Source organism: Xylaria bambusicola, assembly GCF_022495145.1.
Source record: "Xylaria bambusicola strain CBS 139988 unplaced genomic scaffold F5B22scaffold_6, whole genome shotgun sequence".
NCBI lineage: Eukaryota > Fungi > Ascomycota > Sordariomycetes > Xylariales > Xylariaceae > Xylaria > Xylaria bambusicola.
Window position 1 is genome coordinate 610,130 of NW_025953559.1, and position 20,993 is coordinate 631,122.

The 20,993-nt window shown below is 48.7% G+C and overlaps 5 protein-coding genes across 5 annotated transcripts; all 5 read right to left on the reverse strand.

Moving 5' to 3' along the window:
• Window positions 1-844: 844 nt before the first annotated feature.
• On the reverse strand, window positions 845-2,320 carry F5B22DRAFT_463897 (uncharacterized protein). The gene is made up of 3 exons (XM_047972083.1): window positions 1,842-2,320; window positions 1,688-1,785; window positions 845-1,634 (listed from the first exon to the last, which is right to left on the reverse strand). The coding sequence occupies exons 1-3, from the start codon at window positions 2,094-2,096 to the stop codon at window positions 869-871; spliced, it is 1,119 nt and encodes a 372-aa protein (XP_047834215.1). The 5' UTR covers window positions 2,097-2,320; the 3' UTR covers window positions 845-868.
• A 5,954-nt stretch (window positions 2,321-8,274) lies between these two features.
• Window positions 8,275-9,943, reverse strand: F5B22DRAFT_643219 (thioesterase-like superfamily-domain-containing protein; the record flags this gene model as incomplete). The annotated part of the gene is made up of 5 exons (XM_047978233.1): window positions 8,275-8,542; window positions 8,723-9,110; window positions 9,266-9,518; window positions 9,636-9,722; window positions 9,839-9,943. 5 exons carry the CDS (start codon window positions 9,941-9,943, stop codon window positions 8,275-8,277), a joined length of 1,101 nt encoding a protein of 366 aa, XP_047834216.1.
• A 948-nt stretch (window positions 9,944-10,891) lies between these two features.
• On the reverse strand, window positions 10,892-15,138 carry F5B22DRAFT_464080 (Oxysterol-binding protein-domain-containing protein). Its single transcript, XM_047972084.1, has 3 exons — window positions 14,960-15,138; window positions 12,263-14,801; window positions 10,892-12,211 (listed from the first exon to the last, which is right to left on the reverse strand). The coding sequence occupies exons 1-3, from the start codon at window positions 14,977-14,979 to the stop codon at window positions 11,039-11,041; spliced, it is 3,732 nt and encodes a 1,243-aa protein (XP_047834217.1). The 5' UTR covers window positions 14,980-15,138; the 3' UTR covers window positions 10,892-11,038.
• A 2,159-nt stretch (window positions 15,139-17,297) lies between these two features.
• On the reverse strand, window positions 17,298-18,324 carry F5B22DRAFT_643221 (phosphopantetheinyl transferase; the record flags this gene model as incomplete). Its single annotated transcript, XM_047978234.1, has 2 exons — window positions 17,298-18,170; window positions 18,232-18,324. 2 exons carry the CDS (start codon window positions 18,322-18,324, stop codon window positions 17,298-17,300), a joined length of 966 nt encoding a protein of 321 aa, XP_047834218.1.
• Window positions 18,325-18,761: 437 nt separating this feature from the next.
• Window positions 18,762-20,473, reverse strand: F5B22DRAFT_634107 (signal peptide peptidase-domain-containing protein; the record flags this gene model as incomplete). Its single annotated transcript, XM_047976935.1, has 2 exons — window positions 18,762-19,551; window positions 19,602-20,473. The coding sequence occupies 2 exons, from the start codon at window positions 20,471-20,473 to the stop codon at window positions 18,762-18,764; spliced, it is 1,662 nt and encodes a 553-aa protein (XP_047834219.1).
• Between the last annotated feature and the right edge of the window lie 520 nt (window positions 20,474-20,993).

The following is a 20,993-nucleotide window of genomic DNA, read 5'->3' on the forward strand; positions in this document are numbered from 1 at the left end:
GCACGGCAGGAATTGGACGACTTCACCAATGAATCAACGTATCCGCGGATGCCATCAATGACTTGTCAGAGGGGGTGGATAACTGCTACTATGTGCTTATGAAACAGGAAAAGTTGGTTGTTTGTCTTGAGGATATTTGTAATGTATTTTCATTGTTTGCTTGTTTGTTGTTCCTGTGGCTTCTTACGTGAAGCCCACTGCTTGCATCGAACACATGTGGTGGGGGGACGGCTTTGTGGCCGTTTCGAGGCCCGGTGCTGGGTCGATATGTTCCCAATACCTTTGGATTCCATGCAAGGGCTGAGTAAACATGACACTTGCAATAGCAGTTGGTAATACGCGTAAGTATAGATGGTATCGTAGGATTCTGTTGGGGGTGGGTGCCGTATCCGCGTGTACGGCACATGGGAATTCCAAATATCATTCATGCAGCCTTTTGAAACGATCAACACACCAACGATTGGCGAACAAGCTGTGGGTTGTTTGTTGGCCGTGAGTGCTACTCACGCCTAGTAATTAATAGTAATTATTCGGCCAACGACTTGCGCAAGACGTGAGTAAGTCCCCGTCACATCTTGAGATAGAAAATATGTTGCGATACAGAATGTTTCCAACAACGCCAGCAATGCAATCCTCCCAAACGCTGGTTAATACACATGGCTGTTTGTATTCCCAGCCAACAGCCACTCCTCTATCCTTGTAACCTGAAGCAACTGTTAAAACACCCCCGAGCGCCATGCATTATTCGTGACCATCATGATGAGAGCTTAGTAGTGTGGCGTATTTGTTGCCTCTTTCGGCTGTACATGTTGCCAATGTAGTATAGCATCCATGCCACTAATGCCATTGCAATAGTCGGCTATACAAATTATAGCGGATCCATGTTATTGTAGCTGGAATATGCGATCATCGGGTCACCAACACCCAACATCACTTCCGAGTTGGGTACATTGATCATGTGAGGCTTGATGGTACCAAACTCTGACTCGACTAAGCCCTGACTTAACATGATCTCGGCCATATTCATGTCCATCTGTGCCACGTATTGTGGCGAAACGTTCATCGACGGTGGTCTATTTATATGCCAACTCGGATAGGACGTCGGTGCTGTAGGAGACTGGACGGCGAAGAGGGCAGCCGAGGGGTCGACGTCGCTATGTATCGAACTCGGTTCGAATTCATTATATGATGAGGTGAAGCTTTGAGGTGACATGGTCTGGAGATTTGGTTGCTGAGCAGCCACCAACACTTTCCGATAGTCATATTCGAAATCTGAGTGATCTATTTCTGAGGAGCTTGCTCGTTCGGTTTGGGCGCAAGTGGTCTCGGTCTCGCATTTAATCTCAGCTTCTGGCGACTCCTTTTCCTTGTCAGGTTGTTGAGCCTCTAACTCCGCTGCCAACTTTGATAGACCTGCTTCATCTTCGGGAAATACTGAATGAGGAGGCAGGTCGGCGTCGGCATTTGGTCTTATGCACCCAAGTTTTGTCGCGATGTTATGAATAATGGGTTGGCCCCTATCGTTTAGCTCTGGTTCCCCTAATTCCCACGACTGCCCATTCCTGACCATGTTATATAGTTTGTGGACTGTCGCTATTAATGCGAATTGTGTATTTTCCAAAACCTCGGCGTATCTATTACACCCAAGTTAGCTTGGTAAATCGGGTGGGACAATCACGCATCCTACCCTCTAGGCAGTTGTTTATATTCCGTTTTCTTTCGGGTACCCGCTGTGCATACTAGTCCATCATCTTTGCATCTCTTACAAGGAAACTCTCCATCACACTACATCCCATGTAAGCAGGCAATATTCAGCTTGAAAATCCAGAAGGTAGACGAACCTTTGTCTTCTTCATTCTACACCTTTCACATGCTTTCCATACTCGTTTATGCCTGTTGTCAATTCCATGGGGCGAAAGCGGTGGATGATCGTGAGCAGGAGAATGCGCCATATGAGTAGCCGACCGCTTTGTCCCACGATGTATCGGCTTGACAGACTTCGTAGCCGGTGCTGTACTCCTGCGTGAGGGGGCTTGTGTTGTTGAGCTCTTCATGTTGTTCTCTTCTGTAGGTGGTGTCGGTATGCCACTTTCCATTTTGGGTAATCACTTATACAGTTGGCGTATTGGAGAGACTCAGGCGAGATAGAAGAGGTATTTTGTCCCCTCAGTAGTAAACTTTAAAAGGAAGAGTCTTGGAAAATGCAGGGGAAAGACGAACGTTTGGGGAAAGGGAAATAAGCCGAGGAGAGGAATCGGTAAATCCAAAGCGATGTTCTTAGAGGGGATTAATAATGCTCAAATGCATCACTACTGTGACGATTATGTGATGCTCCTCTTATTATTAGGCACGGTAACTTTTTAGCTCAAGCGCGAAATAGGGCCCGGTATGGAGATGGATCGGCGAGTTGCTTTATGTCCGAGATGTGGGCCAAGACTTGGGTGCTGACAAGGTCAATTCCGGTAGCTCCAAGTTTCCAATGCCCTTGTGAGTCTGAGACCAGACAGGGCACCCTACAATAGTAAGCTGTGAGTGGGATGTGGGATGTTGGCGATGCTCTGGGCGAAGTTAACCGAGTCGGCGTTGACAGTATATACAGTTGAAACGCTGAATATATTCTGTGGCCCTCAATCAGGACGTTTTTGTTATTCAATTTGGAGAGGCGAAGATTGGAGATCAGTCACAGACAGAAGTACTTCGTAGACGCATATGCCTAGTAGTAAAGAGAGGGATCAATTATAAGGAGGATCGAGAGGGAAAAAAGGCTACGGCCTAGAGAGCTGGTTGTTTTTATCTTTATAATAACCCAACCTACCTACACCATCAAAAAGCAAATCCAAATTCCTACTTTGACTGCCACCCTTCCGCCGTGTTACGAGTTGGTAACATACCTGACCCAAGGACCCAAGGACCGACTGCCAACAGCGCCGGTGCAATACCATGACAATAGACTGAGTACGCAGCACTTGGCCGTCCAGTCCTTGGGAGCCTTGAAAGGAGCCAAGCCTAGAGGGGGATCCTGTGTACGCCGGAGTGACCACGAAATACATGCGAATACCTTGGGAGACTTGCCGGCGACAAAAGTGGCCGACGACGGGTTGTATCTAAACCGGTGCAGTAAGCCAGGGCGGTAGGTGTCTGTGAGATTCCACTCAACCACCCACTCCACGACCGAATAGGTGCAACATGCAAATTGTACCAGCTAGCGGGCTTTTATAAGTCAAGTCATAGAGTGTATACCTACCATGGTTGGTACGGAGTAGTTGTAGCCAAGTTTATGCCAGAGGGTTGCACAAAAGCCTAAAAATACCCTTGTTAGCTGATCCCTTCCCGACCAGAAGACATTTAGCAGGCAGCTTTAGGTGCATAACTTTTTCATAAACTACTGGATCCGTGGATTAATAACTAGTGCTAGTGCATTTCCCATTTCCCGAGACCGAGAACGACAATGACATCCCTTTCATTAGCCCCCAAGCATGGCTTTACTTAGGAATGGTATCACTATGATGTCCACAGCCTGTGGCCCCGAGCGCGCGATGCGGTGTATTTTAGCGGCCGCCTTGCAAAGTCCGATGCCAGCCAAGGTCTTATTCGTGTTACTTGTAAGTTGTCCCACCTACGTCTTCTGCACTTTGCTAGGCTGGGTGGATTAAGATCAAGGGATATGAATCTGAAAGTCTACACACCACAAAAGGCCCCAACGTCCGCGATCTGTGTGCGGATCTCAGCCGCACAATCGCCCGGATTATTTGCTGTTGCTCTGCTCTCAGTTTCCAGCTTAATGCCGGTGATACCTACCTACCGTTATGCCAAGTGCTCCGCGGTTTCTCCGCGCCGCGAATAATCATGAATCATCATGAACAATAACAAGGGCGATATTCTAAGATTCCTTGGACGGGGTCTAAGTAATGAAGCCTATCCACTGCCCTATTACAGTCTACTCTCATCATCCTGAGCTGTTGACTCTTCACATGAGCCTTCTGGATCCATTGTTGCGTGACCCCGTCCCATTGGGGTGTGTTCTTTCACATTAAAGCTGTACTCATGATGACAACAGCCGGTGCATTAAAGCTCACAAGTCCGTCATAATTACAAGACACGGGTTTTCACGTTTAGGAAATTGCGGAAAGAAGAAATGCTTCCGATGGACAGCACTCATCCATTATTTGACGCTACACCACTACTGTATCTTTTTGATTGAGTCCTGTATGACAATAACATCTACTAAGCAGTGGTACAGAGCAAGATATGCGCATCGGTTCCGAGAGTTCGAACCGTCTTACACCTTCGAATTAACTCAGACGACAAAAAGCTACTGGATCAAATTTTCATAGTTTCATACCAAGTAGAAGATCCGGTGAGATCTTTGTTACGCCCTGTCTAGGCTAGCTTTTGTCATTCCTACCTTCGAGAAGCATCCCTATTTTGTCGCTGTACTATGTATGACTCTTACCCGTTGCCAAGAGTCACCCCATCTAGGGTTCCTGGCTGTACCAGTCGATCGGGGCTCGGTAGCGGACTGGCGGGTCGTCTCGCGCACCGAAGTCCTTGCCCGAGCAGAACCCGAGCAGAGCTCCAGGAGCAGGTTTTTTGCTACAAGTTCTCTCATGTTCTCTCCTAGTCAACTAAGTAAATCCGAGCTTAGCGTGTTGGAACTATCGCACATGTGGCACAAGACACGAATGGGCGAGAGAAAGGCTTGATAGGTACAGTCGTGTCGCGGTCGGGAGACTCCAACCCAGCGGAGAGTTAAATGATTCTTGCTTCGCCCCTTCGGCCCATTCCCTTTTCTGTCAACAGCTCATAACATCACTAAGAACCGGCCTCGGTCTTCAAACATGCAAGTCACGCTACCCGGCGCTTTGTGCGCTACGAGACTTGCCCATGTTATTTCCGACCCCGTCTCACATGCGATGAATTGTGATTATGTCGTGTATACTCCTAGCGAGTAGCGTTGATGCTGCCGAGCCAGTGTAACAGACATCTGAATCACATTTAGTAGGTACGTGTAAACGAACGATCCTCTTACAGTACTGTACTGTACATAGTAGGATGTGATTCAATCTGTACGCCGACCGGGCGCGGAAGCCCAACGGAGGGGAGCATTAATAACCAGAGTGAAGGATCAAGCCGTCTTGGCAACACGTTTTTTGTCCTTTCAATCCCGCGTGGGTCTTGATCCTTCGCCTCCACCTGGGACAATCTTCGAAAAGCACCCTTGTGTCCTCTCTAGCTTGCCTGACGGATTTCTTTGGGGCTTTTGCTAATACTCATACACTACGCTACGCCATTACACCAAGTGAGAATAGGAAGCGTCCATCTTACAGCAGCGAGTACTGATAATGGTGTGCGGTAGTTATGTATGGACGTCGAGGCCTTGCATAAGTAATCACCTCACACCCATTCTGGGTAACATAATATACATAGTAGGTATACCGGGTAGCATACGAAGATTCCCCCGGTTGTGTCAATGCACCGTCCAGGTGTCGTTCGATATGGTATCTACACCACGCTGACCACGCTAGGAGAGGATCAGATCAATGATCAAGGGTCAAGGGTCAATCCCCCAATCCCCTGCCCTAACTGATCTTCATGCAGAAGACTAGCCTGCGAGCCTGTTAAACTACACGTAGGTACTCATGCTATTACCTCTAAGGCTCCAAACGTCGGCTCGTTGCTCATACTACGTAAAAGGCAATAGTAAGTAGGTATAAGTAGAAGGTCGCATCTGCTGCGAGCTGTCAGCTTTCTTCCATTATCCTGCTCCATCCGACTCCGCCCCTTTCGCCAATTCGCCAATCGGTATATTTCCGGGGTACACACCAACACACGACTGTACTCAACGTAGCTCTCCCTCTACACTGCACAGTAGTTGTGAAAGAGCTGTACAAGTGTGGTACAGTACCTATCATGTGGTGCATAATATATCCAAGTCTTGTTTCTGATTTGTGTCGGATCTGAGGTCTGGAAGCGCTCAGTCGATGGCGCCAGCCATGTACAACAATTTGCTCTCTGCCAAAGACGAGTGGTCGTTGTAGTTCCAATCTACTTAGGTAGTATTACAATACTCCCCCCTCCTTCTGGTGGTAAGGAATCATCCCACAATGTCGCCTGTCCAGTAGATAAGTACACCATTACAACTCGCCGGGGTTCAAATCCCTCAAGCAACTCTTACTTAGTCCAGAATCCCTACTAGCAACCAAACTGGTATCCTATTGTTCTCTCTTATCAGGGTCAATCAGCATCTCGGAGTCCGCTGATAAGTAAACGGAATAGCCAGACATGTCACTGGACACTTGCCTACCCAGGCAGGCATTTCAAGAAGAGTTGAGAGAACATCTCGGAAACCGACTTACTGATCCAAGTTTCCTAATGGGGACATATGTTCACAGGGCTTTACACTACTACAAGTACCTACCTATGTAGGTCGAAACAACAGAGTTTAACTCTGGAGACTTTGTGCCAAGGATCATCTCGCTCTCGCTTCATCATGATATCTAGTGGGGATGAGTGGAATCGTCCACTACCCAAGTAGGCATTGGAACTTTGCTGCAGCACGCTTATGGTATGGCACGCTGCGACATGCACCATAGTATCACACTACTGGAGGTGCCATGATGCGCGCGTCTGCTTACTTACTCACTTAGTACAATACAATACATTCGCAGCGCCAGACGAACTCTCGGTGTGGCCCTCGGGTTCGGGATATGCCTAATGCAGTCAGAGCCAGCTAGAGTCAGAAAGAAAACCAAGGCCCCCGCCATAACGTAGGTGCTCGGCAACGAGAAGTGCGCTATTCGCTGGTAGAGAATACAACCCAACTGAACGAGATGGGATGTAGGTAGCGTAGGAAGTGCGGTCTACTTAATGTAGCTGAGCTGGGCAACTTGGCAGACCAATAAATAACATGATACTGTACCAGCCTGCTTGTGCTCCTACCATTTAAAACTAAGCCACACGCTGACGTAGACGTCGTACTTCGTAATTCGTACAAGAGAGGTAATGTAAATCGACAGCCTACAGCGACAGCGCTTGAGGAGAGATTTGGAAGGCCACTCAGCTTTCCAGGAAGTCCTAACAGACAGAGAATGGCACCCTATATTACCATACTTACGACAATGCTGTGTCCGTCTCAGTATCTCGCGTATAGGTACCTTTGATGCATGTCAGACGCACCAGCCCCTCGCTACCATTGCACCTCATTCGTCTCCTACGGCAGATGAAGTGCGATACTGTACACCAGGTGTTTCTAAAACCAACATACGAAGTACGCCATAGCGTTACAGTAGTGTTACCTATATCGTGTGCAATACGTAGTACCGGTACGTAAAGTACTCGGAAAAATAAGTAAGGGAGCGAGGGATCACTGCGCCGTATTAGAGCATCACAGGAAGCAGCCATTGATTATCTAGCTCATTTCATCTCATCAGTACCTGATATAACATTCTGTTTCTCGCATACACTATATACCAACATACCTACATACCGAGACCTACCAATATTCCTGCTGTGCCTCTCTCTCTTCATCTCCGCGTCGGCTGTCTAGTCCAATAGACAATAGACCGTCTCCTCTCAATACATGCTGGCCGAGGCTCACTCGCATATATACCTACATACAGGAAAATGCAACTCCAGCTTGCGACCGCGCTGCAGATTCGCTGACTGGCGTAGAAACCCGGAGAATTATAACAAACCTGATCAAGAATACCTATACCGAAATCCTATCAAGATCAAACTAGGCGAGTAGTGGACAAGCTAAAGGGGCTTCGATGCCGGGTCTGAACGACACCTTCATGAGCCTACAAGCCTGAGAACTGAAACAATTGATCTAGCTAGGCTGGAGGGTTCCACAAGGCTTTGCGTAACTCAATTTATCTGATTCCAGTTCTATTTCTACTTGACGTCTCTCTTTACAAATGATTATAGGTAAAAGTTTCTAGTACATGATGAAAGCCCAAGCAGGGGAAAAAAAAAATAAAATAAAATAAAAAAAATACAAGTTTCTCATACAAACGACAGAAAACAAAAATATGGACTATGCGCCATTACCTAATACCCCGTACTTTCTCCTGCCCCTCGCTCAGAACGAAGGAAGGAGGAAGAGCGGGAGGCGGAGAATGCATGGATCTAAAGTTTCGAAGTTCGTTCCTTATCTTGCTTCAATCGTACAACGCCCTGTCATCCAGCAGATCGGGTCAGTAAACACTTAGTTGGTCTTGCTATTAATATCTCGGCCCGGGCCCAAGGGTCGCTTGAGGTGCCGGGTCTAGATCTCTAGTCGAATCCCCGATGGTGCGAGCTGAACAGCCAAGCATCTAGGGCGAGCGTAGGATTATACGAGTAGGCGATGGCCTGGATAGGAATTGGACAACTTCTTTTGGTCAAACTCACCTCTTGAATAGCAGTAGCGAGCAACGTGCCGTCCCTACTAAAGATCTTCTGGATGACGAGGCCGCGGCCATCGCCAGCCCACGGGCTTTCCATCTCCGTGAACATCCACTCGTCGGCCCGCACCTTTTTGGGGTTGTGGAAGTAAATAGAACTTGTGAACCTTGTTAGCAAAGGGAACATGGCCACTTATTGTGCCGAGATATCGGAGGGGTTGCCATTGTCTCAGTGTGATAGTAGTTCTAGGTCACGTCTTCAAGCTCATCTATCGTGGTAGAGATACAGGGGCTCACGAAATAGGGGAAGAGGTAGTGTCACGCAGCGGAGGACTTACTGATCGAGACTGACCATCATTCCAACCTTTGGCTGGTCGCGTACTTGCTCGAAACTTCCGAAGCCCTCGACATCATTAAGCTTGTTGAGATGTTCCCTTATCTCAGGCTCTAGGTGTTCCATCTCCTCGGGCTTGAAAGGGAACCTCCATAGACGGTGAATCCTCGAGACGGTACCGATAAAGTAGGAATCGCTCATGTACGCCAGCGCGCTGAGATGTGCCTGGTTTCCCCCTTCTTCGCTGATCTTGCCTCTCGCTTTGACCCATTGATGTATCTTGCGATCTTTAGGCGGTACATCAAGATCATTCCTTGGGCACTTGAAGTGTTCGAAGGGCGACTTCTCTGTACCGACCAATGTCGGCTCTTCGTAGCCCTCTGGTGGAACAGCTAGAAGAACATAGAGATCAGCAACTACATGCTTATATAGAAATTTCATCTCATGCTGTGCTGCGCAGATTTATGAGAGAAAGAAACTTTGTCAAAATGGAAGTGAAAATCCCCCTCTCGTGATAGAAAAGGGCAAAGGGGCTCAAAACACGTACGGACACCTTCGGGCATAGAAGCATGATGCGACACCGTCTTCTCGCCACCACTGCCGTCGCGTGTAAAGGAGCACGTGACGGTGAATATAGCATGCCCCTTTTGCCTCGCCTGCACAGTCCGCGTGCAGAAAGAGCGACCTTCTCGCACGCGCTCTACGTGGTATAGAATCGGCACACTGGAGTCTCCAGCGAGCACGAAGAAGCAATGGTACGAGTGCACCGTAAAGTCGGGAGGAACTGTGCGTTGCGCTGCCTGTGAGAGGGAGAGTTAGTCAAGTCAGTCTCTGCATCAACATAAAGGAGACGCTGCTTCGTGAAGGAGGCGGTTTACGAGCCACCCTTCATCGATGGCGAGAAGAGAGCAGCTTACAGCAAGCGTCTGCGCAATAATACACCCGCCATACAAGCCCCTCGCACCAGGCGGGTGCCAAAGCTCGCGTGTATTCGTGAACAAATCCTATAACACACACACGCACACGGTATCAGTACTGATTGATATGCAGCTTTTTGAATTTCAAAGCCAAAGCACGCCCAATACAGATGAACACACGGCTGGAGGACAGGAAAACTCACAGGTCCGATGATGCTCAGCTCAGTCAGCTCAAGCGCGTTCTCAATAGGCGCCTTGGACTCGTCCAGCGGCGGCGGCTTGACGAGAGTCGGACGATGTGCCGACATTGTCGAACTTCAAGAGGCCGAGACCAAGTATCAGATATCGTATCAGTCCGTGTCGCGCTAATATATCAAAGACGTTGCTGATTATCCTATCCTGTGCTGTCCTCCCTTTCCTTCGCGTTGAACGTAATCGCGATAACTTAGGACCTAGCTATAAGTGGATTTCGAAACTACCTAGCGTCCGAGTTCGACACTTAAAGGGGTACGGTCCGTAGGTATCTTTAAAAGTGTTATACTGAGACACACGAGTGAGACAGAGAATGAAAGGGGTCCAATTTCACACGGCGTCTCTCATCCGAGGATCAATCTCGAGCTCTCCGGCACTTATCAGGAGCGAAGTAAATACAGTTTGTCGTCGCATAAGTAAGCCTATCATTTAGGAGCCTAGGTAAGCAAGCTTCACGATCACTGGGCAGGTGGATACCTAGGTACAAAAGGACCGATGGCGCCCGCCAGAATTTTTACCGAGGCTCAGGTTGTCATGTGGGTCCTGACTTGAATGGCGGCACCTCCGCGACTTTTTTGTTCTTCTCGGCAAGGCGATTCTCATAGGTGGTGTACTACTTTGGTAGATATGGGAACTATAAGTACTTATGTTGTTCTTGGTGTGCCAGTCGAACAGTTCGGCTCATGACAGAGCCGTGGCTTATACGTCATTGTCTTGTGAAATAGTACCTAATGTAGGTGCTAGTATACATGCATGTAGACTTGCCTTGCTTTCGCTTTCGCTTTGAAGTATTATCACAGTAAGTGACTGGTGGTCAGTTGGCCTTGCTATCGTCATTTTGTAACCTTTTATACTCATAAGCCCACTTCAACTGGCTTTGGTAAATATATATACATGTGTGCGTGTGTCTCATGCAAAATGTATTAAGGTCAACGGACCACTAATCTTATAGCCGACGCCTTCTCAATTACATGCTTGGCCATGCATCATGAATTGTATCAAAAGGTCGAGGTTCGTTGCTAAGCCTGCTGACTAGTAGATATACACAGAGCGTTTTAAAGTCCACTTGAAAGGCAACGTGTAAGCGTCCCCGAATTACTGCAGTGGCTACTCTCTTTTTCTTCAAGGTAAACGAAGGCAAAGACCTTGTCTTACTCAGACGAGTAAATAGGTTCAAGACCATCCCACGCGCTCGCATCGCCATTACCGAATTTCTCTCGCTGTATCCAATATTGCCCATTGTACTTCCAATACTCTACGCCTGTCACCTCACATGTGGCCATCTCAAACCATGCAGGTATGAACTCTTCCCCATTCTGTTGTCGCACCTTCCTCCTGGCTCGCTGGGCTTCTTCGAGTCTGTTCTTCTCCGAGGCTGCGAAATCATACTCTCCATCTTCCATAGCTCTTTGATCAGGACGGTATCGGGAGTCAGTCGGTGCGATATACTTGCTGAGGTTGTCATCTATGTGATTGAACGTAAGAACAAATGGCGTTAGATTAAAAGGAATACCCTTCGGTCGTTCGTTCGCCTCCCAGATCATAAAAGCTCGGTTGGGGTCATTTATGTTGCTTGTTCCATCCTTGGGTTCTTCAACCGTCGCTTCATATCCAGGCGTCATACGAGCGTAGATCTTGGAGTTCCACCGTCCGCCGATACTGATGCGTGGTCGACCATCTGCGTCGAGAATTTTGCCCGCTAGCTGGTAAGCGCTTGATGCTTTCCAACCCCTCTGCTTGAAATCGAGGTAGCAAACTTCCCCAGTCGTCCAATTCTTCAATTCCACGAGGCCATAGTTGTCCACAACAGGGTTTCCAGTAATAATACCAACGACTTGCGACTTAGGCTTTTTCCAAGTATAAAAATCTTCTTTCCCACCAGCAGTAGGGCGCAGCTTTAGAAACCACGTACCAAGGTGGTAGATGTCAAAAGATTTTCCAAGGAACCTTGAATCGACCTTGGCCTCTCCCCAGTATGTCCACTGCGGCGCCTCTGCATAGCAAGCGCCTACAGGAGGATGATGGCTAACCTGCTCAATAAAAAACCGGTAACCTTTGTCTGGTCTAGCATATTCAAAAGTCTCTCCTAGGAGAGGATTGAACGGTTTGGCTACGCGCCCAATCGTTGACGCAAACTCACTTGCTGCAAAGGCAGCAACATAGAGCATACGCTCAATCGAATCTGTCCGTTCGGCGGCAAGATCCAGGAGGTGAGCATATTCCATATCTTCGCCTGTTCGGTATAGGAGAGATGTTGGCTCGTTAAATGAGACTGGTAGAGTCATCTTCGTCATGTCTTTACCAATCATTGATTTGAGAATTCCCTATAAACATGATTAGGGTATGTTGAAAAGCATAGAAAAATGGAGCCTTACCCATAAACCAACTTTAGGCCTGTTGTCCTCATCCAGCTTAAGTCTAGTTCTGATACCGTTTTCATAGCCCTTGAAGGCGCTGCTAACATCAATCCCCGATACGATGATGTCTTGCTTTGAATCACTCGACGGCAGCACTTCTGAAGGTGGCATCGGCCCCACATCGACTTCTCCAGCATCAACAGCGTCGAAAAACTCCTCCTGCTCTGATTCAGAGTCATCTGAAACATCCAGAAGCTTAGATAGAGCAGTCGCCTTACGCGACATGGTTGGTGACCTTTGACCATCTTTGAGCACTTCTTCAGGGGCGTCTACCATTTCTTCTTGCGATTCTGGTAGACTGCTACGGCTAATGGGACGGCTTTCTTCCATGACTTCTCGAAGAGCACGTTTGGCCATCTTCCGCTTCATCTCTGCTTCCCCGACTCTCGCCTCCAGAACTTCTTGCTCGGCAGCCACTTTAGCCATGCTATCTTCCCACATACGTCGCATCTCAACTTCTTGATCAAGTCGATACTGCCAGTGAGCGTCCCGATCCTTTGAAATTCTCAGAAGGTCACCCATCAACCCTTTCAGACTCTTCAGGGCAGAATCATATGTGGCAAGTGCCTGCGCTGCTTTGGGATCGACCAGAGACATGCTAGGGTTACGATTTGCTTCGGCTTGCAATGCCGCACTCACCTGTGCAAGTGTATCCAGCTGTAGTCTTGCGGATTGGGCAGTAATGTTGAAGGCATCCTTGGTGGCGCTAGGAGTTTCGGCGCGGCTGGAAGTATCAACATACTCCTCCTCGTCATCTTCATCATCTACTTCAGGAATGGTTTGGGCTCCATTGCTTTGCCCTTTCGCATGAGTGTTGACAGAGTCCAAGAATTCGTCATCCACGCTCTCGGTGATACTAGCCCGTGATAGTTCATTGCGCGAAGTGACCTGTTTGGCTGACGGTAGGCGAGTCAAGTGAATACTACTTCGCCCATCGCCGTTACTTATAGCATCGCTGTGCAAGTCTGAAGTGGACGCATCGCTAGGCTTCCCAAGGTTATCTCTGGCCTGCCGTAACATCTCAGCACTCTGTGCTTTTTGCCGCTCATCCTGTTTTGCTTGGTCTTTCATCCACTGTATTGCATTGTTCAGGGCCCAAAACCATCGTTTGGCCTCTACTTCATGATTTGCCTTCAGTGTATACTTGACTGAGGATTTTCCAATGATTTCAAACTTGGTTTTCTCCTCTGGACTCATATGCAATCGAGCAATGCGCATACTAATAGCACCGCGGCAGGCATTTTCGGCGTCGTCTTGATGCTTGTAATAACTCAAAACCCCGTTCTCCAATACGAACCACCGCAGCTGGTAACCTTTGCGATAGTTGGTCCATTTCTTCAAATAGCCCTTCATCTGGGGCTCTCGCCCCGATAGCGGATCGCCACTGCTAGCAACCGGTCCTGCTTGGGAAGTTGCATGACCCAATACCGCTTTTTCTTGAATGCCTCGCTGAGCGGCTACAGCAGCCGGGGATTTCTTGAGCATAGCACGAGTAATGTCATCGTTGGTAACATGTTGAGGAAGTTTGCCTTTGCGATCTCGCTGAAAAGGATCCGCACCGTGAAGTAACAAAGCCTGGATTAGTTTCGTATCTCTTTTACGAGCGGCTTCGTGCAATAGGGTCCCTCCTGATTGAACCGTAGTAGGCTCGCAAGGAAGTTCGGTGCTGTTTATGTCCAGAATAATCTTGACGCGAGGTTCTTCGAGTATCTGACCGAGCGTCTCGTAAGCGCCCCTTCGTACCAAGTCTTGCACCTCCTTTACTTTATCCTGCACGAACAATGTCCGAGAAAGTTGGAGTTGTTGGAAAATCTCGGGGCTTCTTGCTACATCGAGTGCTAGCTTTCCCGTATTGTTAGCGACGGCGTCATTGATGTCCTTCTGTTCTAGCAAGAGGCGGACGATAGGAGCGCGGCCTTGAGCTGAGGCGACATGTAAGGGGGTATTCCCGTCTTTATCCCGAGCATTCACGTCAATGTAGCCTGCACCATTGGATAAAACATATTCTACGACATCGTATTCGGCGCACTGGATGGCTAGGTGAAGAACGGTAGTATCTTCGAGCGGCGTGGGACCAGCTGCGGTGCTGAAAGACGATGTACTTGCGCGGGGCCCATTCTCGGACGTCTCACGGATCGCTTTTGATATAGCAGCAGTGTTGCCACTTCGCAGAGCCTCGACGATCCTGAACTTGCGAACCGACTGTTCAAGAGATGTGCCCTTCTCGGGGGACATAGCATTGGAGCGAGTTGGAGCCAAGGCGGGGCTCGATGCATTAGGCTCGCGTGATGACACTCGAGCGACAGACATCCTTGAACTCTTTTGAGAATGCTGCTGTGAAAGGGGGGCGGCAGGCGGTGAGGCCGACGTCGTAGGGCGTGAGGCTAGACCGGAGGTGATGGAGCCGTCTTCCGATACAGCGTCGTCGTCATTACGGGATTCCTTGTCCTTTCGGCGGAGGAGCGATAGGGCTGCTGATTTGGACCTCTTATGCTGGCTATATACAATCAGCCTGTGACTCGATTGCTACCGTACAAGTGTTGTTGCACAACTGCAAACAGGCGCGCGGTCTTGTCGAGCCGGTGCATGAATGCACCGAGACATGACCGAGAGGTGTGATTTTCCCCAACATGCAAGATAAGTCAGCTTGCTTACCTGTCTCCCGCTTCAGACATGCTTGCCACGAATCAAAGATGTGCCCAGCCTATTTACGCGTAACTTTCGTGCTCAATGCAGAGAGACAGCTGCAAGGGAAAGGAATTGCGATCGAATTAGGGAAGGATGGATGAATATATGGTCGAGTAGGCAGGTAGGTATATAGAGTCCGGACCGTTATTATAGCATGGTCTAATGTATGTACCGCTAAATTGTTGGAGGACCAAGTGTGGAACGACTAAGAAGCCAAAGCGGAGAACGCAGTAGGGTGGTCGAGATACTGCAGAATGAAAGGCAGCGGCAGCGTTGACAGACAGAGGATAGGATAAATTGTCAACCTCAGCTAGCTGCAAGCAAGCAAGGTATGCGAAACGGGTGAAGTGGGAGACGGGGGGAATGAGAGAATGAGAGCGTGTAGCAAAAGAAGTTAAATTCCCGTGTGTTATAATAGGTATCTTGTCTGTATATGTAGCTTAGACAGCAGATGACGTTTTTCCCCCGATCCGTTGCTGCACTCGACTCCTTCCAACCAAGCAGCCGCCTCCGAATGTGGGGAGCGAGAAAACATGCCACACCTCGACAACTCTCGACAGTGACCTAAGGCTGTGCCTAAAAGAGGTATCTGTAGCTAGCCGGTAAGCGTTAGCTGGTGCGAAAATACAAATTGCTTTCCTAGACTGGCCCAGGTGAAATACTGCTCAAATGACTACTATGTAATACCTATCGGATATAAGCTCATCATCATGCCTGAACTTCTTCCACTTCTATAATTCTACTATAGTGGGATTGTTTAAGGACTTCGTACTCAAGCTACATACCAAGGCAGAGAAGTATCTTAAGCTAACCTATGTCTCGGCAAGAGTCATCTTTCCAGATTGATTACCTACTTAAGGTCACCAATGTCCTGTGCAGATCTTGTGTCTTCATATGGCTGGCTGAGGTAGTAGCCTAGACTAGGTAGTTCCCCATGGCCAATTTAGGTCACGTAGGACCAAATCTACAATGACCCAATGCTCGAGCAGACTCGAGCTAGGCAAGCACATCTTCACCCGATCTGCACTTAGCATCCCCCACCTAGTACAGGTGTAGCCTCGACAATCAGGACAATTAGGTAACTTTAGTGCATCGTAGCAGCAGTTGTCGATTTGTCTCGAAGCCAGGTCGCCAGGGGTAAATAGATCCCCCTCCTCTGCCCTCCGTTAGACAGGCCACCTAGTCTAGGTTGGCCAAAGGTGGCGCCTGGCTTGGCCAAAGCCTTCCCTAAAAAAGGCAAAAGGTGGCTGTTATCAACCAGCTATGCATCGTTATCAAAAATCTTAAGTACACCCAAGTTCTAATCATTAAGCATAGGTAGCTACTTAAAGGTCACAGTAGGATACTTTTGTTATTTGAATAGGTAGGTATTAATACGAATAAGTAGGTGTGTATGTGTACCTACACATATACAGGGCCCGTATATGAATTCATGCGTTTTACAAATTCGATCGGATCGTGGCGAGATACCGAACACGATAGCTTCAAACCGACTAGGTTAGACGTTCAGCGGTTTGATGCAGTCAGCTACCAACAGGCGTGGATCTTGCAGCACAGACAAACTACGACTGCATATCTCGCTTCACAACATGACGCTGCCTAAGCAGGTACCTAGGTAGGCAACCGTCATCATCTAGCTAAGTAGGTAGGGGTCGCTCCATTTACACAGAATATCAGGTTGAGCGATTCTACCGTTATAAGGGGCGCAGCACTTGATTTGTGTAGTGTACGCAGTGGATTGAAACTTCTACAACATCGCCAGACGACTTCCGACAGTTCCGGTAAGTCTACCTACCCTCAGGCGTATTCAATACGAAGGCACGAGCTTTGTGTATTGCCGGCAAGTCCATTGGTAGATCCGTATTCTTTTTCTTTTTCTTCATCCGATCTTGTACAGCCTCCCGCGACTTGTCTTATCTCCATACCAAATGTTGTCGATGGCTGGGCCGGACTGTTTGTCAACGGCACCTTTCTTGCCGAGAAATGGCAACATTGATTGCGTCCTTGGCGAATCTCTGAGTTACGTGACATCTATGGCGGCTTCGTGGTTCTTGTTGATAGCATTGCAAATATCACCATCTTACGGTGAAGAACCGTAGCCTGGCCAGATGAAAGACAGATCAGGTTATCAAGATGTCATGTTGTATGGCGGCCTGTCTTCTATGTATCTGAAATACGTAAGCGCCTCTCGTGGCGAACCCAATGGCAATAGCGATATGCTATCTAATAAGTAAATGAACGCGGTAAGATTTCTAGAGTAGAAAGAAGTGCAAGTATACGGCATGATGCATCCATACAGAAGACATCAAGCCGAAGTAGCCTCGCCATCAGCCACAATCTCGTCCATAGTAAGAAACTGAAACGGCCCCAAATGCCAGCCCAGCGCATCCTGCTTCCGCTCCGGCGTCCGCACAGCCGTGCAAGTCATGTAATGCGGGCCTAAGGAACGAATGCAGATATTCGCATCATCAACCTTGCCGCCCTTGAAAACGACATTATGTTCGCGGATGATCTGCCTCGGGTCGTCGTCCTCGCTCTGCGCGAACGCCGTGCCGGGCTCGGGAGGCTCGAAGCCCTCGAACATGAGATCGCCGAGCCACTCGGCCAGCAGGGCCTCCCCCGTCATCTTGACGTACGCCTCGCGGAGGCACCAGAGGGTGTAGAAGGCGCGGAGCTTGTAGCTCCTCTTCTCGTCTTCTGTCCGGAGGGCCGCGTACGCGGGGCGCGTCGCGAGCCCCGTCTTCAGGTAAGCGGCCTCGGAGCGGCCGAAGACGTCGGCGTGCATGTCGACGAAGCGGGCCCACCCCTCGGTGCGGATCATCCTGAGGTCGCGCTGCTCGCGCTCATTGACGCACACGATGTCGACACCGATGTCCACTTTACTGCTGTCTCCGCCATTGGCGGTGTCATAGCCATGTGCCGCCACGAGCGCAACTAACCCCGCCTGGTGGCTGACGTTGAAGACGACGGGCTGTCGGCCTGCGGCGTCCTTGAAGACTGGCTTCCCGTTTTTGTCCGCCGAGAGTTTCGTGTCCCACCACGGCACGCCGCAGTACTTGCTCACGACCCAGTGCTTCAGGAGATGAGAAGCTAGCGACATCTTCGCATCGGCTACGAAATGGTATCTCAGCACGCGGGCGCGCTCATCCTGTGTAAGCAGCGCCAAAGGGCGAGACGCCTATTTCGGGATGTTAGTTCCTTAAACAGAGTAAGATAAAAGACCCTAAAGCAAGCTTTACCTCAACCTCCAGGTCGCTCGTCTTAGTAGCGGCCGGCCATAGTGCCCGAGTATCCACTAGGTATTGTATCGCCTCTACTTTACTCGACGTCATGATGGTATTCCAGCACGCAGATCTTGGAACTTCGTTAACACACGCGAGATGGAACCATCCGGAAGCACCGAGAGGTGCTGATCTTGGAGATGTAAGACACCTGTATTATATAATACTGTAACTCGACGACATTCATCGAGCACTTGCATAAACGGCACCTGGCGCATGGCATCTGTCGGCGTTGGCAGCTGCCCGTTTTGAGACCAGTTGGTCAGTCAATCAAATTCCATTTCTTAGTAAGCCTCATAATTCACTGCAATTAGAAGCACGAAACTACCTAGTAGAGAAGCTAGAATTAAAGTCAAGTCTTGCATATAGGCACGGTTGTGGTATGGGCATATCAATCATGTGCTTCTCTAGACATGATGATGCTGTAAATAGCATATCTATTGTTTCGTCAGTGCTATCTCTGAACTGACTCGCTTCGTCCAAGACGCTTATTGGCGAGGAGCAGGCGCTTCAAGAGATAAAAGAAAGACAGGGACTTTCTTTGTTGTTATGGCCTCATGGTTGGGCTTATCATCTGCCTCGGCAATCTTCTCATCTCCATCATTCTTCGTGTCATCCTTCTCACCCTTCTCCTTTTCTTTATCCTTGTCTTCTTCTTCTCGGATCTCCTTGATAACATTCCCATTTCCATCAACCTCTACTAGCACATCAACTTTGTCAAGACTGCCATCCTCGGTGAAGTTCCACATTTGTCGAATCTCACCCCTCACAAGACCAGTGAGCCAGACGGATGCGACGACCCCAGGAACTATGTAGAGCAAGGCCGGTTGAGCGTGCTGAAAGACCAGGAGCATCACCAACGTAGTTGTCATGGCAAGTAAATATCCCACCATAGAAGCATAAAAATACGGTTTTGGGAATGCAGATACTTGGGCCGCTGGGGTTACATCTGGTGAAAAGAACCTGTTAAACTTAGTACCCCAAAAGCGGTCACCCCACTGCCCTTGAGGGCTGATATAATCGGGCTTGACTACCATGCGCTGTGTTCCCTTATGCGTGACGAGGTGGCCTGAAGATACGTCATCTGACCTCAACTCGACTTCCTTCAGATTCTGCTTTCGGTAGTAGTACATGTAGAGGTCGAAGCGCAGACACAAAGCGATGAATATGCCTGGGACAACAATATCGCCAAGTCCAAGCATACTAGCTCTAGTGGGGCCTTCAAACACAAGTTTGATGGGTGCATCAAGTTTGGTTGCGACGGTGACCATGTAGGGGCTGCAGCGATGATTAATATAATGCAAGAATCTAAATTGCAGACGACTCACGTGTAGAAAACCATGACAATGTCATAGATAAAGAGGCTGAATAGAACGGCGCTGCCTGTAGCAAATGTGGTTGGCGACATGATCATGATGCCCGCATATGAAAACGCGTAGCCCATGATGTTCGAAAGAAACACGGATGGAGTGGTATAGTAGAACACATTTGCCCCAATGGCAAATACAAAGCCGACTATATCGTAGGCCTTGACCTTGATCTTCTCATTGGCGACGCCATGCATAGCTAGCCTAACAGTCCAATCTTCGGATAGGAGATGACGAATCTCCCAGAGAAACTTTGTGGTCGCGCCAGAGAGCTTGAGGTTAGAAAAGCGGCCTGGTAAGGGTGAGATCTTTGTATCGTCCCATACTCGGTCTTTAGCGCCGTCCTTGGTATACCATTGTCCTCTTTTCTCAGGATCAATGTGAAAAACTTTTCCATCTCTACTGATCCAAACTGAGGGGAAAACGAAGCCTGTCAGAAAATGAAGGCTATCTGCAAAGAACTTTCCTAGACTTGCAAGGGACATGGTGGAGAAGTACGCTCGGAAGATTTTGTTGAGGGTGTCGGCGTCCTCGAGCCATTTGATCAGGTAGTAAAGTCCCGTGAGGACGGTTGCAGCCAAAATGGGAATCATTATGGCATCCGACGGCAGCATGCCTTGAACATACTGATCGTCGCGCTCCTCATCCTTATTCTCTTTCTTGCTTGCCTTGGGAATCTTCGCTGAATGGGGCCGGCGGAGTGATCCATACGACCCAACGTAGATTAATGCAAGCGCCGTGAGAACAATCCGAGTCTCTAGGACCAACAAGCCCTTATGCTGTAGTAATAAGCCTGGTGCGCTCGCCAATTTCTCGCAGAATGTCTGGTTCATCGTTGGTGATGTGATGTTGCTTGACGATAGCTCATCGAAGGCGAGGCGTGTGGCGTTTTCGGCCGCCATCTTAGTTTCAGGGTAGGCCAAATGGCCAGAAATATAGTAGAGACTATTGGTTTTGTAGTAACCAGGTGATAATCTCGTAGTAGCCCAGTTAGAGGGGTTTGACTCCAAAGTGAGACCGACAATGAACCTCTGCAACTGAGACAACCGGTGTCAAGCGTCGTAGTGCCGTTGAATAGAAATATATGAGAAGTGGCTCGAACCGTGTTTGAATGTGTAGTTTCTATATCAAGGCCAAGCTTATACCAACTTGGTTCTGATTGATTGATGTTGATGTGCGAGCATGAAGGAGCTAAGGTACCTAGCTCACGTCCGTTGGCCACCTCTACTTATTTAAGTACCGTGGATCTTGTGTTCTGCCACGTATATGTCTCGCAACGCGACGAGTGCACAGTGGAAGAAGCAAATTTGCTATCTTACACACATATGCTATTGGTCTAGTGTGTGTCTTGTG

What these genes read in the sequence shown, in the direction of transcription:
- F5B22DRAFT_463897 (XM_047972083.1), bottom strand. Translation starts at nt 2,096, where the DNA reads ATGGAAAGTGGCATACCGACACCACCTACAGAAGAGAACAACATGAAG. An exon ending in GTAGAATGAAGAAGACAAAG is followed by an intron (nt 1,786 to 1,841) that starts GTTCGTCTACCT and finishes CATGGGATGTAG; the next exon opens with TGTGATGGAGAGTTTCCTTG. An exon ending in TATAAACAACTGCCTAGAGG is followed by an intron (nt 1,635 to 1,687) that starts GTAGGATGCGTG and finishes TGGGTGTAATAG; the next exon opens with ATACGCCGAGGTTTTGGAAA.
- F5B22DRAFT_464080 (XM_047972084.1), bottom strand. Translation starts at nt 14,979, where the DNA reads ATGTCTGAAGCGGGAGACAG. An exon ending in ATGTCTGAAGCGGGAGACAG is followed by an intron (nt 14,802 to 14,959) that starts GTAAGCAAGCTG and finishes GATTGTATATAG; the next exon opens with CCAGCATAAGAGGTCCAAAT. An exon ending in GGCCTAAAGTTGGTTTATGG is followed by an intron (nt 12,212 to 12,262) that starts GTAAGGCTCCAT and finishes TCATGTTTATAG; the next exon opens with GGAATTCTCAAATCAATGAT.